Genomic DNA, 14,159 nt, shown 5'->3' on the forward strand with positions numbered 1-14,159 from the left:
AGCAGGTCTTGAACAACCGTAAATCAAGTTTCTCCACCTTGATAACCAAAAACCTGCTGCTAAATTTGACAGGAAAGACAGAAAAGTATTCAATTTATTAGAGCTACAAACTGTAAAAACAGAAGGAAGTGTGGGGTCTTCAGCTTTCCGACACTCCTTGAATTACTCATCTGGCAGTCTGTTGAAAAATTTCACCAAAAGCAAGCTTAAAATTGGGACATTTCTTCAAAATCACTTTATTTTACAGGTCTTATTTAAAAGGTAACCAAAAACATAGCATTTACTTGACCCAGATTTAATTAAAAAATAAATTATTTAAAAAAAACAAACAAAAAAAAACGGGAAGGCTTTGTTACCTGCGGCCTACAGTGAAGTGAAAAGAAATTAATCAGTGACTTGTCAACTGAACTGCACGCAGTCTTTACACAGAGCTGATAGAAATATATAGAGATTTTTTGTAAATGCAGGTAGTAAAGTATTAACAGTGTCTATTTTGAAAAATATTGTACATAATTCCAGGTTTTCAACTGTTGCAAAAATAAAAGAAATTCAATGTTTGTTTTGTCCTTTATATGAATTATGTCATAAAGGTCCACAGAAAAGACAGCGTCTCTCCTTCTAGTCATGCCTGTGATGTATATTGTACTGAAAATTTATAAAAATGTAACAGGAGCAGAAAATAATCGGGTGTTCAGACGGTTAATGTACCTTCACTGAGCTTAATAAGTTAGACGACATATCATGATTGAAATAAGCAGCCAGCACCATTAAAAATGCAGTGTACCGATGGCGTTCTTAAAAAACAAAACAAAACAAAGACTTCCAAAGCTTAACACAACAAACGTAACAAAAATTCTGGGAATTTCCAACATGGTGCTTTCTGTGTCATTATTAGTCTTTAAAATCCATTTCTGATTTGTGGCTGAATTAGTTTTAGTGTTTTCAGTGGAGGAAAAAAAGAAAGGATCTTAACATGTTATTCTGATCAGCAGAGATGAGGTTTTAGGGGTTTAATCAGTAAACAGGTGAAAATGAAAAAACCCAAGCAGACCAACTGTAGTGTGACCATGAGCTGGTTTCCATCCTGAATCGGTCGCAGCCACAGTTAGGCAGAGCTGAGGTTAAAAGGCAAGAGTCAATTATTTCCCTCACGTTGAGAAACACAGTAAAAACAAAACAGGCTTAGGCACTAGTCAGCTCATCACCCACCCAGGAAGACTCCATCAGTGGTCTGAAGGTCCCGACTGTGAAGGGAACCTGGACAATACTCTGTCCACCAGTTCCAGGTGTCTCTCGTGGTTTTCTCGACTGATCCGTTCATGCATGGCGATGAGCTGACTCATTAGATTGTTCTGCATTTCCCTCTCGTGGTCCATTAACCTCTGCAGCCGGGCATCCTCCTGCACCTGCATGGCGGCGTCCATTTCTCTGAGCTGGGCGACGGTCGCCGACACCAGAGTAGAAACTTGCTCCATCACGGTGGTTTTCTTTTTCTTTGTTGGAACCGTGTATGCTGGAAAAACAGACAGACTCAATCACCAACAGGACACAGATATAGGTCTTTATTGTGCTTTGACACGCTGTGACTTCAGTAAAACAATGATTTACAAACTTAAAGTGCTGTTTCAGCTGACAGGATGTTCAGACATCAAATATGACACTTTTATAACAACCAGTACAATAATGTAAAGCATATTTACCCTCTGAACTCCACAGCCCACTTTCAGGTTTGAAAGCCACGTTATCTTTAAAAGAAAAAGAAGAGGGGGTGGGGTCAATATTACATCATTTTTTAGAGTGCAAATCATCAGATATTCCACTTTCCAACAGTCCTTAAACTACTCATCTGCTAAAAATAATCAAATTTCATCGTGTGAAATAAAATTTGAAATTCTGCATGATTTAGCTACAATCAATAGTCACATGACAAAAATTCTGGGACCTTCCAGCTGAACTGCAGACTGTGTTTACAGATAAGAGCTACAGTTTATATCCATCCATTCTCTATACACCGCTTTATCCTCACTAGGGTCGCGGACGGGCTGGAGCCTATCCCAGCTGACTCGGGCGAAGGCAGGGGACACCCAGGTCAGGTCGCCAGTCTGTCGCAGGGCTTACAGTTTATATGCAAACCCCAATTCCAATGGAGATGGGACATTGTGTAAAACAAATAAAATATGATGATTTGCACATCTTTTTCAACCTATATTCAACTGAATACACTACAAACTGTTAAACTTCATAGTTTTTTTTGCAAGACTTGCAAGTCATTGGATTCCATTTTTATTTATGTTTGACAACAACATCCCAACTTTACTGGAACTATGGTTTGTACAGTTGCTCCAGAGAATGAAGTGCCTGCCATCTGTCAGACTCCACACGAAGAGTTAAGGTAGTTTTGTAAACTTTCAGGAAGTACTGATGCACCCATTTGTGTCATATTTAACGGACAGCATGCAGCTTTCCAGGAAGAATTCGTATGAATCCATTAGGGTTGCACAATTTATCGCTACACAATAAAGTCTGCATAATATCAGTATCTCTACTCATGAAAGAATCCGTGCAATATTGTCATTTTCCATATCTACTAGAATCTGTGCATGGATTGACCTTTAATCTGGCAGAAAATTTGAGAAACCGGGTTAATCTCAATATCTGCATAAATTATCTATTATGCATGCATCATTTCTGTTAGGAGACACTAGATTCACTTCACCTTGCAGGTCATAAAGCATCATCAGACATCAAAAAGTACACAAACACGTACTAGTGTTAATGGTGTGGAGGTGCTCCGTCGGGCTGTAATGCTCCTCCTCGTCCACTGGACCCGGGTGCTTGTTCATGTCGCGGTTGTCCACCTCGTCCCAGAGACTCACCACCACCTCTGGGTGCTCCTCCCTGCTGGCATTGGGTGGCGGCGGAGCGGGCGGTGGAAGAGGCGGCGGAGGTGAAGGGGAGGTTGCGAGCGGCAGTGTCGTGGCGGTATTCGGGGGCGGAGGCGACGACGTGGGACTCCGGTGCCGCCTCACCGGGTTCCCCACCGGAGCGTTGGCGAACGCCCGGTGACACAGCTCGTAGAAGGGCCAGTCGATGAGGTCCCCACCGCAGCGAGTCTTCTGCTGGTGGTACTTACTGTACTGCTTCCGGAGCGCTTTGAGCTTGCTGATCACCTGCATGTGTGACCTGAACACCCCCTTCTCCGCAAGCAGTTTGGTCATCCGGTTGTAAACTGCAGAGTCCTTCACGGTGCCGGTGATCTGATTGCGGACCGCCTCCGAGGCCCGGATGATCAAAAGTTCTTTGATTTCATTCTCCTGCCAGTTGTGCATCTTCTCCCTTGTGACAAATTGTGCAGCTGAAGCGTCTCAACTTACTATAAACACCTCCCTTGTATATTTGCAGCGCTACGTCACACTCCTGCGCCGGAAGACGACAAAAACAATACATTGCAGATTGCTCGTTCCATAGACATTTTTTTTTAAAAAGATTTAACATCCTTTATTTTCTTTTAAGCAGAAACAACATACAAATGTAAACTTAAAACACATACATTGCAATAATCGTACAGTCATAAATGAAACACATAACAAGAAAAAATAAATAAAAATATAGAGTGTCAAGAAGGGGTAATAAAGTTGTATTTTTCTAAAATTCTTAATGTTTTCATAAATTTTTCATTCATTATTCAAGAGTTGCTTTACAGTGTTTGCATTGTTCATAAACCAATTGTTCAAGTACAAAGTCTTATTTCTGTGTATAATATAAGAGTTGTTCCATAAGATACAGTGGTGAAGAGAGTAATTGTGTTTGTAGAGAAGCTGCCAGCACAATAAAACTTGATGAAAGTTTGCAAGTTTGATTGGTAGTTTTCCTATTAGAAAGGGACATTTCAAGAGAAAATTAAGGCCACCTATTTTCTGAAAAAGATAATTAGGGATAGTGTTCCAAAAACTATCGACATTTTTTAAGTACAACAAATGTAAGCACATTTAGTCCTCCTTCAGCCAAAGGATTGGTAAGAACTATTTTCTTCACTTTATGAGGTTTGTTTTTCCATATAAACTTGAAGAGATTTTTGTCTAGTTGTAAACATGTAGCTTTGGAGACATACACACGTGGACAAAATTGTTGGTACCCCTCAGTTAAAGAAGGAAAAACCCACAATTCTCACTGAAATCACTTGAAACTCACAAAAGTAACAATAAATAAAAATTTATTGAAAATTAAATAATCAAAAACAGCCATTACTTTTGAATTGTTGATTAACATAATTATTTAAAAAAACAAACTAATGAAACAGGCCTGGACAAAAATGATGGTACCTCTATAAAAGATTGAAAACTATTTGACCAGAGTGACATGATTAACTCAGGTGTGTCATTTAATTGACATCACAGGTGTTTCCAAACTCATAATCAGTCAGTCTGCCTATTTAAAGGGAGACAAGTAGTCACCCTGCTGTTTGGTGAAAAGGTGTGTACCACACTGAACATGGACAACAGAAAGCGAAGGAGAGAATTGTCCCAGGACATCCGAAAAAAAATTATAGACAAACATCTTAAAGGTAAAGGCTATAAGACCATCTCTAAACAGCTTGAAGTTCCTGTGACAACAGTGGCTCATATTATTCAGAAGTTCAAGACCCACGGGACAGTAGCCAACCTCCCTGGACGTGGCCGCAAGAGGAAAATTGATGACAAATTGAAGAGACGGATCGTTGGAATTGTATCCAAAGAGCCCAGAGCAACCTCCAAAGAAATTAAAGGTGAACTCCAAGGCCAAGGTACATCAGTGTCAGATCGCACCATTCGTCGTTGTTTGAGCCAAAGTGGACTTCATGGGAGATGACCAAGGAGGACACCACTGCTGAAAAAAAACTCATAAAAAAGCGAGACTGGAATTTGCAAAAATGCATGTTGACAAGCCACAAAGCTTCTGGGAGAATGTCCTTTGGACAGATGAGACCAAACTGGAGCTTTTTGGTAAGGCACATCAACTCTATGTTCATAGACTCAAAAACCAAGCATACGAAGAAAAGAACACTGTCCCTACGGTGAAACATGGAGGAGGCTCAGTAATGTTTAGGGGCTGCTTTGCTGCATCTGGCACAGGGTGTCTTGAAAGTGTGCAAGGTACGATGAAATCTGAAGACTATCAAGGCATTCTGGAGAGAAATGTGCTGCCTAGTGTCAGAAAGCTTGGTCTCAGTCGCAGGTCATGGGTCTTCCAACAGGACAACGATCCAAAACACACAGCCAAAAACACCCAAGAATGGCTGAGAGAAAAGCGTTGGACTATTCTAAAGTGGCCTTCTATGAGCCCAGATCTGAATCCCATTGAACATATGTGGAAGGAGCTGAAACATGGCATTTGGAGAAGACACCCATCAAACCTGAGACAACTGGAGCTGTTTGCTCATGAGGAGTGGGCCAAAATACCTGTTGACAGCTGCAGAACGCTCATTGACAAATACAGAAATCGTTTAATTGCAGTGATTGCCTCAAAAGGTTGTGCAACAAAATATTAAGTTATGGGTACCATCATTTTTGTCCAGCCCTATTTCATTAGTTTGTTTTTTTAAATAATTATGTTAATCAACAATTCAAAAGTGATGGCTGATTTTGATTATTTAATTTTCAATAAATTTTTATTTATTGTTACTTTTGTGAGTTTCAAGTGATTTCAGTGAGAATTGTGGGTTTTTCCTTCTTTAACTGAGGGGTACCAACAATTTTGTCCACGTGTGTATAATGAGCTGAAGGCATAATAAGCTCTTGACATTTCCTCTGCCTTACTTAATAAGACTCTTCCATATATCGATAAATCTCTTACCAGCAAACAGCTAAATTTATTTTTTATAGCATCTTCAATTGGAGCAAAGTTATTCCGTTCTCTCTCGTTAGAATTATTACTGATATTAATACCAAGATAAGTAACTGAATCTTTGACTGGAATGCTACAAATTTCAGCACGATTGATCTTTCTTATAGATAGAATTTCACACTTTTTTAAATTTAAATTTAAGCCTGATGCTTTTGAAAATGTTGTGAAAGTGGATAGAGTTATGGGAACTTCCTCTGCATTTTTCAGAAATATTGTCGTATCATCCGCGAGCTGTGTTATTTTAAGTTCTTTGCCAAGAACATTGATTCCTTTAATGGGGCTTTGAGAGATTAAATAATTTAACACTTGAGCAACTAGTAAAAAAATGTAAGGAGAGGCTGGGCAGCCTTGCCTCACGCCTTTACTTACGTTAAATCTTGGAGAAGTACCATGTAGAAGTTTCACTGAGCTATTGTTATCTTTGTACAATGTTTTGATAGCACTTATAAAAAAGTTTCCAAATTCAAAGAAAGAAAGGACATCAAAAATAAATTTATGGCTGACAGTGTCAAATGCCTTCTGAAAGTCGAGAAAAAGTATTAAAGGATCATCTGGGATTAACTCATTGTAATCGATTAAATCTAGCACAAGCCTAATATTATTAGAAATATGCCTTCCTGGCGTTCCATAGACATATGGTTCATTCAGTCCATATGTGAGATATGGGTCTATGGTACAGTAGCGGAAAAGAAAATCAAATTGCGATAGTATTCCTCTCTGCTTTATGCTGTTGGTTTTTACAGTGCACCTTTCATTCTAAATTTTATTATATTTGTATTTACTGAATTATTATTTGTCACCTAAAATCATTCTTCATGTACATTCTAGTGGGACTCTCTCCTTACTGGAACAAACCAAAAGTCATTTGTCACCTCCAATCTGTTAAAACTGCAGCAGATGTGCTTTTTACTGGTTTTAATAAGAAAACATCATCAGTGGCAATTATTCATTCGTGTTAGGAAAACGGGGCCACTAAAAATCTTTTTGTGTGGCATATCAAAACATTAACTTAAAAAGACAGCTAGATTTCTGTAATTAAGATAAACTATACTAAAAGGTTTATTATCATTTATTTTGTCACACTCAAACTTCTATGGCACTTATCCAGGTTATGTTCTCCTGACTAGATCCTTTCTTGTGTTGTATCTACTCTCAGATGTGCCTCACTTTGGATAAAAGCATCTGCTAATTGAAATTGTATAAATGTAGAAATTGTTGTGCCAAGTATTACTCAGAGAAAAACAAATTACTTAACTTCAAAAAATGCACTGCCTGACTAAAAAGCAATATGATGTAAGCACAGTACATTTCTGAAAATAAAATAAATGAGCTAAAATTGGTAAGTAGAAAGTAACACGGTAAGAAGCTGTATCACATGATAATATTGCACATGAATTTGACAATGTTCCATAAATATTGCAGAAATAATCAAAAATATTGCACATGAAAAAATGTTATCACACATGATACTGAAACTGATATTTCACAAACTATTGACAAATGTAAGACTGCAAGTGACATATTCTACATACTGTTCATCTAATTCTATTATACTGTGGTTGTATAGAGACTAAATTAAAACTGTCATTTTTGAGATTTAGGAAATCATATACCAATATACTGCTGTTCCTTATTTTACAGTTACTGTCACTAATTATCTATTGTACAGAGACTAATATTGGTACAGTTAACATTATGGCTACTTTGTTGACCACAGTTCATAACCCAGATGAAGAGATGCTGTGATTTATTCAAGGGAAAAAGGTTCGCCTATAGTATATAGAGTTTATTATTTCAGTACTGTAAATTCTGTCCATGTGTGATAACTTATCAAACTATAGCAACTTGCGTGTTCTGTTACTTCATTGATTTGAGAAGTCATGGTCGGTAACCAGACACACGGACTTCATTTAAATCACTTTTTAAAGTCTATTTTCTAGACTTTCTAGCTGCACACCTTTGATCTGCAGCTACTGATCTCTAATCTGTGCAGTGTTTGTGTCTCTGGTCTTGTTGCTTTGACTTATTAACTTAAGTTGTTACGTTGCTCTCTGGGTAGCCTGCTTTTAATTTGTCTATTACAGAAATTTGTAAACCCCTACTTTTGAAAGTGTCTTATAAAGTAAAGCTGTTACAAAACACAATAGTATTAAATTAGTGCATTGTTGTACATTATAAAATACTGTCATAAATAAAACTTTATTTAGTACGAGAAGATCATACAGTATTTATTGTTGGACATAAGATGCCTCCTAGTTGATTTTCAGTGCATGTGCATTACAGGTATCAGGTTCTCTCAGCCTACAAAATGCAGAATGTACTGCAACTGGCTTGGAAACTGTACTTACACACTTTAAACCAGATTTACTATGAGCAGAGACCCTATTCAGCAAATATGAAAACTGCCTTCTGAGTCATTCCACGAAACCGGTGCCTTTTCAACTTTGAAAATGTAAAATTTAAACTATATTTAATTTTTATTTTTTAAGTAGCCAGGAATCACAGAAGGTCTAAAATGACAGGAAATTATATTGTGCCATCTCAGGCTGTGTTATTTAATATTTTATAACTGTTTTTCTCCTACTGTTTTCATAATCTTGTCAACCCTGTTACCGACATAAAATTATAAATATACAGTATTTCTAATTAGAACTTGGCAATATATGGTATACATATAAGGAGTACTTTAGTCTCTGTTTCCATTAAGATTATTGTCATTTGTGATTTTTTTTTTCACCAATTAGATATTTGTCATTCAGATGATCAAATGCACCATCATTTTGCATGGCAATCACATGTTTCAACATGCAAATGACATTTTTAAGAAGATAAATGTTTAAAAATGTCTCAGTCTAAAAAATTATGTAGATTAAATCATAACGGTAAAGGTTAAAAGTCCATTTGAATTGTCATTTTTTACATTTTTATCAAATTAAGGACAACAACAGGGTTGACATTATGGTAACAGGGCTGACAAGAGTAACAGTAACAGGACACACACTGCACAAAATGATGAAGTTTTACTTCCCAAGTCAGTAAGTACTAGCTAGTTATAGTATTTTGTTATTGATTGGCATTGTTGTATTAGTGAATCACATAAAATTTCTAAGTCTATGTTTTCATCATTGTTGTTCTATGCATTATTGACAAGTTTTCCAAGAAGAATTTTTTTGAGACATAACCTGTCACAGACAGAACAGCAGGACCATACAGACTTTTAAAATTCTCATTTTCACCTTGAAAGAGGTAACAAATTTCATCAGAGGCAATGAGGAAAAGACACTTACAAATTGTATTAAACATGTAACAACATTTGATGAACACTGAACCTTACTAAATGATGTGAATATAGCACAATAATGCTCACATGATGACCTAAAAATGTTTTCATTTCATAAGGCTAACATTTGAAGACAGTACAACGAGGGTAAACACTATTCTGTGTCATCCCTGTTACTCACATGTCAAATCCTGTTACTGTGGAAAGGTAACAGGGTTGACAGTAACAGGGTTGACTATTTTAAGCTAATTTGCTTGTAGCTAGCTAAAATAAATGCTAGCTAAAGTGCAAGCTATGTACTTTGAAAGATAATTACTTGTAGATATTGATTATATTTTGAAAAATAGAAAATTGATTATGTTCATATGTTAAAAACTGGTAACAGGATTGACGTATGCTTGTCCCCCCTGGTTAAACCTTGAAAAAACTTCAAAATACCAAATTAGAGATGAGAGAAACTGACTTGTCAATGAGCTGTTAGCATCCTGGTTCCGAGATGATGCAACCTCCTTTAAATCCTGTCAAATCTGGAATGTACCATTATTTTTATGGGTTTTTTTAGTTAGGGTAACAGGGTTGACACGAAATCAGGGGACACCGATAAATTGGTAATTTATAATGGTTAATATATATTATTATTACCAAAAACACTGTTTTACAATAAGATCATACTTTACACTACATGTAAATGTAAAAATTTTAACATTTTGCCTACGTTTTACAAATGAAAAGTCCTGTACACATACAACAATAACAGTGAGGGACAGGCCAAACACCTCACCCTCATCAGCATGAAAGTAATTTAAATTAATTAAAATAACATTTCATTGACTTTAATTTGATGTTATATTAAGGAGAGAAGACAGGGTAATGTTATATTTTTAAATGAAATATTAATTTGTTGTTATCATAATTTTATGACTGATTACTTCTTGGGGACGCAAAAGGCACCGATTTCATGGAATGACCCTTCTAGTGTCAAATTCTACACATACGTCACTCTGCCCTATATCCAAACATCCACGATTTAGAAATCAGCAAACACTGCTAGGACGGCAAACAACTACTCTCATTGTATCCATAAAATATCAGAAACCAGTAACGGGGGAAAAGCATCACTGGAATTTCCTATAGCCATTTTAGCATGCTGGAACAGCTTATTTTGTCCCACAAACAGTCCAAAACCTAAAAGGTATTCATTTCACCGTCATAAAATATTAGGCAACCCAAAAACGTAATCAAAACTGCTGCAGATTAATACACTGCATCAAAAGCTGCTATCAGATGCAGTAGAAATAGTAGAGAGCTAAATAACTTATGGCTGCTTGTTATTTTTATATTAATGCATAAATACATCACCAAAAACATTAAAACCTCCAACAGGGAAAGTCAATAACATTGATCCTGCTGATACAATACACACTCCCCCTATGGCACTGGCACTCCCTAAGAGCTGCAGCCTCCCCAGTTAGGACAATGCACCCCTCAACACTGCAAAAACTGCTCAGATTAACCCCAACCCTTTAACACCATACCTCATTTGTTAGAAGTATTTGTGGAAAAATAAACCTATAAAACCATAATTTATTTGTAAGTAGTATTTTGGATTGAGTAAACTTTTGAAACCATAGCTCTTTTGTTAGAAAGTGGGAAGTAGTTGTACAGAAAGTAGTGTATTGATTGCAATAAAACCATAAGTCATCAAAGAAAGTATGAATCAAAATGATATGTTGGACAAAACACAGGATTTTTGTTGGAATAAATCGTTTAAACCATAGCTCTTCGGTAAGAAAGTAGATTTTTGGTGGAATTAACTTTATAAAGCCATAACCTGTTAGAAAGTACTATTTGGGTGGAATAAACCTTTATAACTACAGGTACTTGTGAGGAAAGTAGTATTTTGGTTGGAATAAACCTTTAAAACTGTGGCTAATTTTTAAGAACGTATTATTTGGGGTGGAATAAACTCATAAAAAATGATAACTTATTTGCTGTACATTCTTGTTTTTAATATATTAATTTGTTGGAAAGCAGTATTTTTTGTTGGAATAAACCTTTAAAACCATAATTTTTAAATTAGAAAATACTATTTGGGTGGAGCAAACCCATATTTTGGGTCCAACAAGCCATTAAAAATGTAAGTATTTTGGGTTTGAATTACTAAAACTACAAATACTTGGACAGAAACTACTATTCTATTTTAAAAACAACAACTTAAACCATAATTAATTTCTTTAAAAAAAATAGTATTCTCTCTTCCTGATCCAGATTGGGTGTCACCCTCCTGTCTTAAAGCCTATGCTGTGTCCAATCTTTACCAGGATCTTCAACAGTTCCCTAGAACTATGTAAAGTCCCATGTACATTCAAACATTCCACAATTATGCCAGTTCCCAAGAAACCTTCCATCACAGGACTGAACGACTACAGACCAGTAGCTCTGACATCTGTGGTCATGAAGTCCTGCGAGAGACTGGTGTTGAGCCACCTGAAGTCCATAGTAGGACCCAATGCAGTTTGCTTATCGTGCAAACAGGTCGGCTGATGATACAATCAGTCTTGGGCTGCACTACATTCTGCAGCATCTAGATGGCCCTGGGAGTTTTTCAAGGATCCTATTTATGGATTTTTCCTCAGCATTCAACACCATCATCCCTGAAATCCTTTCCACCAAACTCTCCCACCTCAATGGGTCTCCATCCATGTGTCAGTGGATCACCAGCTTCCTGGTAGACAGGAGACAGCAGGTAAGGGTGGGAGATGTCACTAGCGCCCCCTGGGGTGTGTCCTGTCTCCACTACTTTTCTCCCTCTACACCAATGACTGCACCTCCAAGCACCCAACTGTTAAACTCCTGAAGTTTTCAGACAGCACAACAGTCATTGGCTTGATCAAGAACGGTGACGAGTCTGCATAAGAGCAGGAGGTTGAGCGGCTGGTGATCTGGTGCAGCCAGAACAGTCTCTGACATCTCCTGAGGAATCCCAGCCCGTTCTTCTTTGACAAATCTCTCAGCTCCTCCTGATCTGATGGTCTTCTGGCATGGACCCTGGTCTTCAGTTGACTGCACAGATTTTCAATGGGATCCCAGTCAGGGATTTGTGCAGGTCAGTCAGTCACGTTCACTTTGATCTTCTGGAGGTAGATCTTCACCAGGAGCAAATAAGTTTTGGGTCATCATGTTGGAAGACCCAGACCCAGTTGTGCAGCTGACTGCTGAAGGTTTTCTTTCTAAATCTTCGTATATCCTTTCTTCATGATTCCTTCAGCCTCGACCAGATTTCCAGGTCCAGATGCACTGAAGCATCCAACAGCATGATACTGCCACCACTGTGTTTAACTGTGGGGAAGGTGTTGTTTGGGTTCTACGCCTCTCCCTTCTTTCTCCAAACAAAAGCAACGTCTTAACAGCCAAAGAGCTCTACTTTGGTCTCATCTGAAGGACATCTGTTTAGGTTCTCATTCATCCAGGTCATGGTTATCCAAAGTTGTTTAAAATCAATCCACTGGACTTTAAGAAAGTTCCTTGAAGACGTTTCACCTCTCATCCAAGAGGCTTCTTCAGTTCTGAACTGAAGAAGCCTGAGAGGTGAAACGTCTTCAAGGAACTTTCTTAAAGTCCAGTGGATTGATTTAAACAACTTTGGATCTGAAGGACACACTTCCAGTATTCATAATCTTTCTCCAGGTTGTCCTTAGCAGACTTTAGTCTGTCTTGAAGGTGTCTTTTCTGTAGAAGTGGAGGGTTTGGGTTTCGTCCATTTGTGTGTAGGGCTCTCATGACAGTCTTCTTTGACACTACAATTCTTGACTTCTCTAAGTCATTAACCAGTGTTTTGGTGGTTGTTCTCGCACCTGTAGACGCATCTCTAACAAGTTTTCTTTCCACAGTCTTTGAAATCTTTGGCTTCCTCCCTCTGCCAGACTTGTTCTATACTGTGTGTCTCTCTTTGAATTTCTTAAGACGTCTCACTCCACTTCTGGACACTTGGAAATGCTGTGATAACTTTGTAGAGATCCTTCTCTTGCTTTGCAAGCATCAACAATTCTTTTTCTCTTTTTGCTTTTGGCATGATGCTTTCTCAAGTAATAGGTCAAATCCTTAAGTTTTTATACTGTGTGTAAAGTGGAGGACAACCCCCAGTTTTAACTTGATTGATTGATTACAAGCTGTGAGCATTACAATGTTAAAGCACTTGATTGCACAACAGTGGTTTATGGTTTGGCTCAATAAAAAAAGTTAAATTCTTAAGGGGGCTAATAATTTTGACCCTGGTAGTGTTAGGTTTTTGTTAAATTATTTTGCTTCTGTGTGCAAAATAAAATAACGTAAGCATCTAAAATAAAACTAGGATGTTTGGAAAAGCTGACATAGAAATTCCTTGATGTGTATAACACCACTTGGGAATGTTAAAAAAAAAACTTAAATTTCATAGGGTGGATAATAATTTTGTCATGAACTGTATAGACCCTTTATTTGTTTACAAACATTGTGACGTTTTTTGTGGGCGGGGCTTATGCTGGAGGCAAAAGCGGAGCGAGAAGTCAAGCGGGACTGGGAGTATATAGTTTGCGCTGGGAGTTTGCGCTGCAAACTCGAGCATTTTTAACCCGTTAAACTTCAGTGTACCGCCAGCGGTACACTTACTAATTTGCATAGGAATTTAAAAAATGTCCGAAGGCTGCAAACGCGATTATATAAACACTATACGCTGATGGAAAGCTTAGATTCTCATGAATCCGCCGGTATAAACCACTTTCAGATGTCATTACCACAGCGGGTAATATAAACACATTTGTCCGACAAACAACGAATATTCATCCACCCTTTCTCTGTACACGGCTTCAACGTACACAGCGCGACTCACATTTCCGGGTTCATTATTACACACAGATGAAAATATTCCACAAAAAACGGCCATAATCCAACCTTGGACATCCAGACGAAACAAGCCAGTAAACTATTTTGTCCAAAACATGTCTTGTCTTTAATCCAC

The 14,159-nt window shown here is 37.6% G+C and overlaps 1 protein-coding gene across 1 annotated transcript; it reads right to left on the bottom strand.

Annotated features, from left to right (window-relative positions):
• Positions 1–206: 206 nt before the first annotated feature.
• Positions 207–4,178, bottom strand: LOC110959444 (formin-1-like). Its single transcript, XM_022206311.2, has 3 exons — positions 2,768–4,178; positions 1,701–1,745; positions 207–1,513 (listed from the first exon to the last, which is right to left on the bottom strand). The coding sequence occupies exons 1-3, from the start codon at positions 3,327–3,329 to the stop codon at positions 1,224–1,226; spliced, it is 897 nt and encodes a 298-aa protein (XP_022062003.1). The 5' UTR covers positions 3,330–4,178; the 3' UTR covers positions 207–1,223.
• Between the last annotated feature and the right edge of the window lie 9,981 nt (positions 4,179–14,159).

Source organism: Acanthochromis polyacanthus, chromosome 6 (genome assembly GCF_021347895.1).
Source record: "Acanthochromis polyacanthus isolate Apoly-LR-REF ecotype Palm Island chromosome 6, KAUST_Apoly_ChrSc, whole genome shotgun sequence".
NCBI lineage: Eukaryota > Metazoa > Chordata > Actinopteri > Pomacentridae > Acanthochromis > Acanthochromis polyacanthus.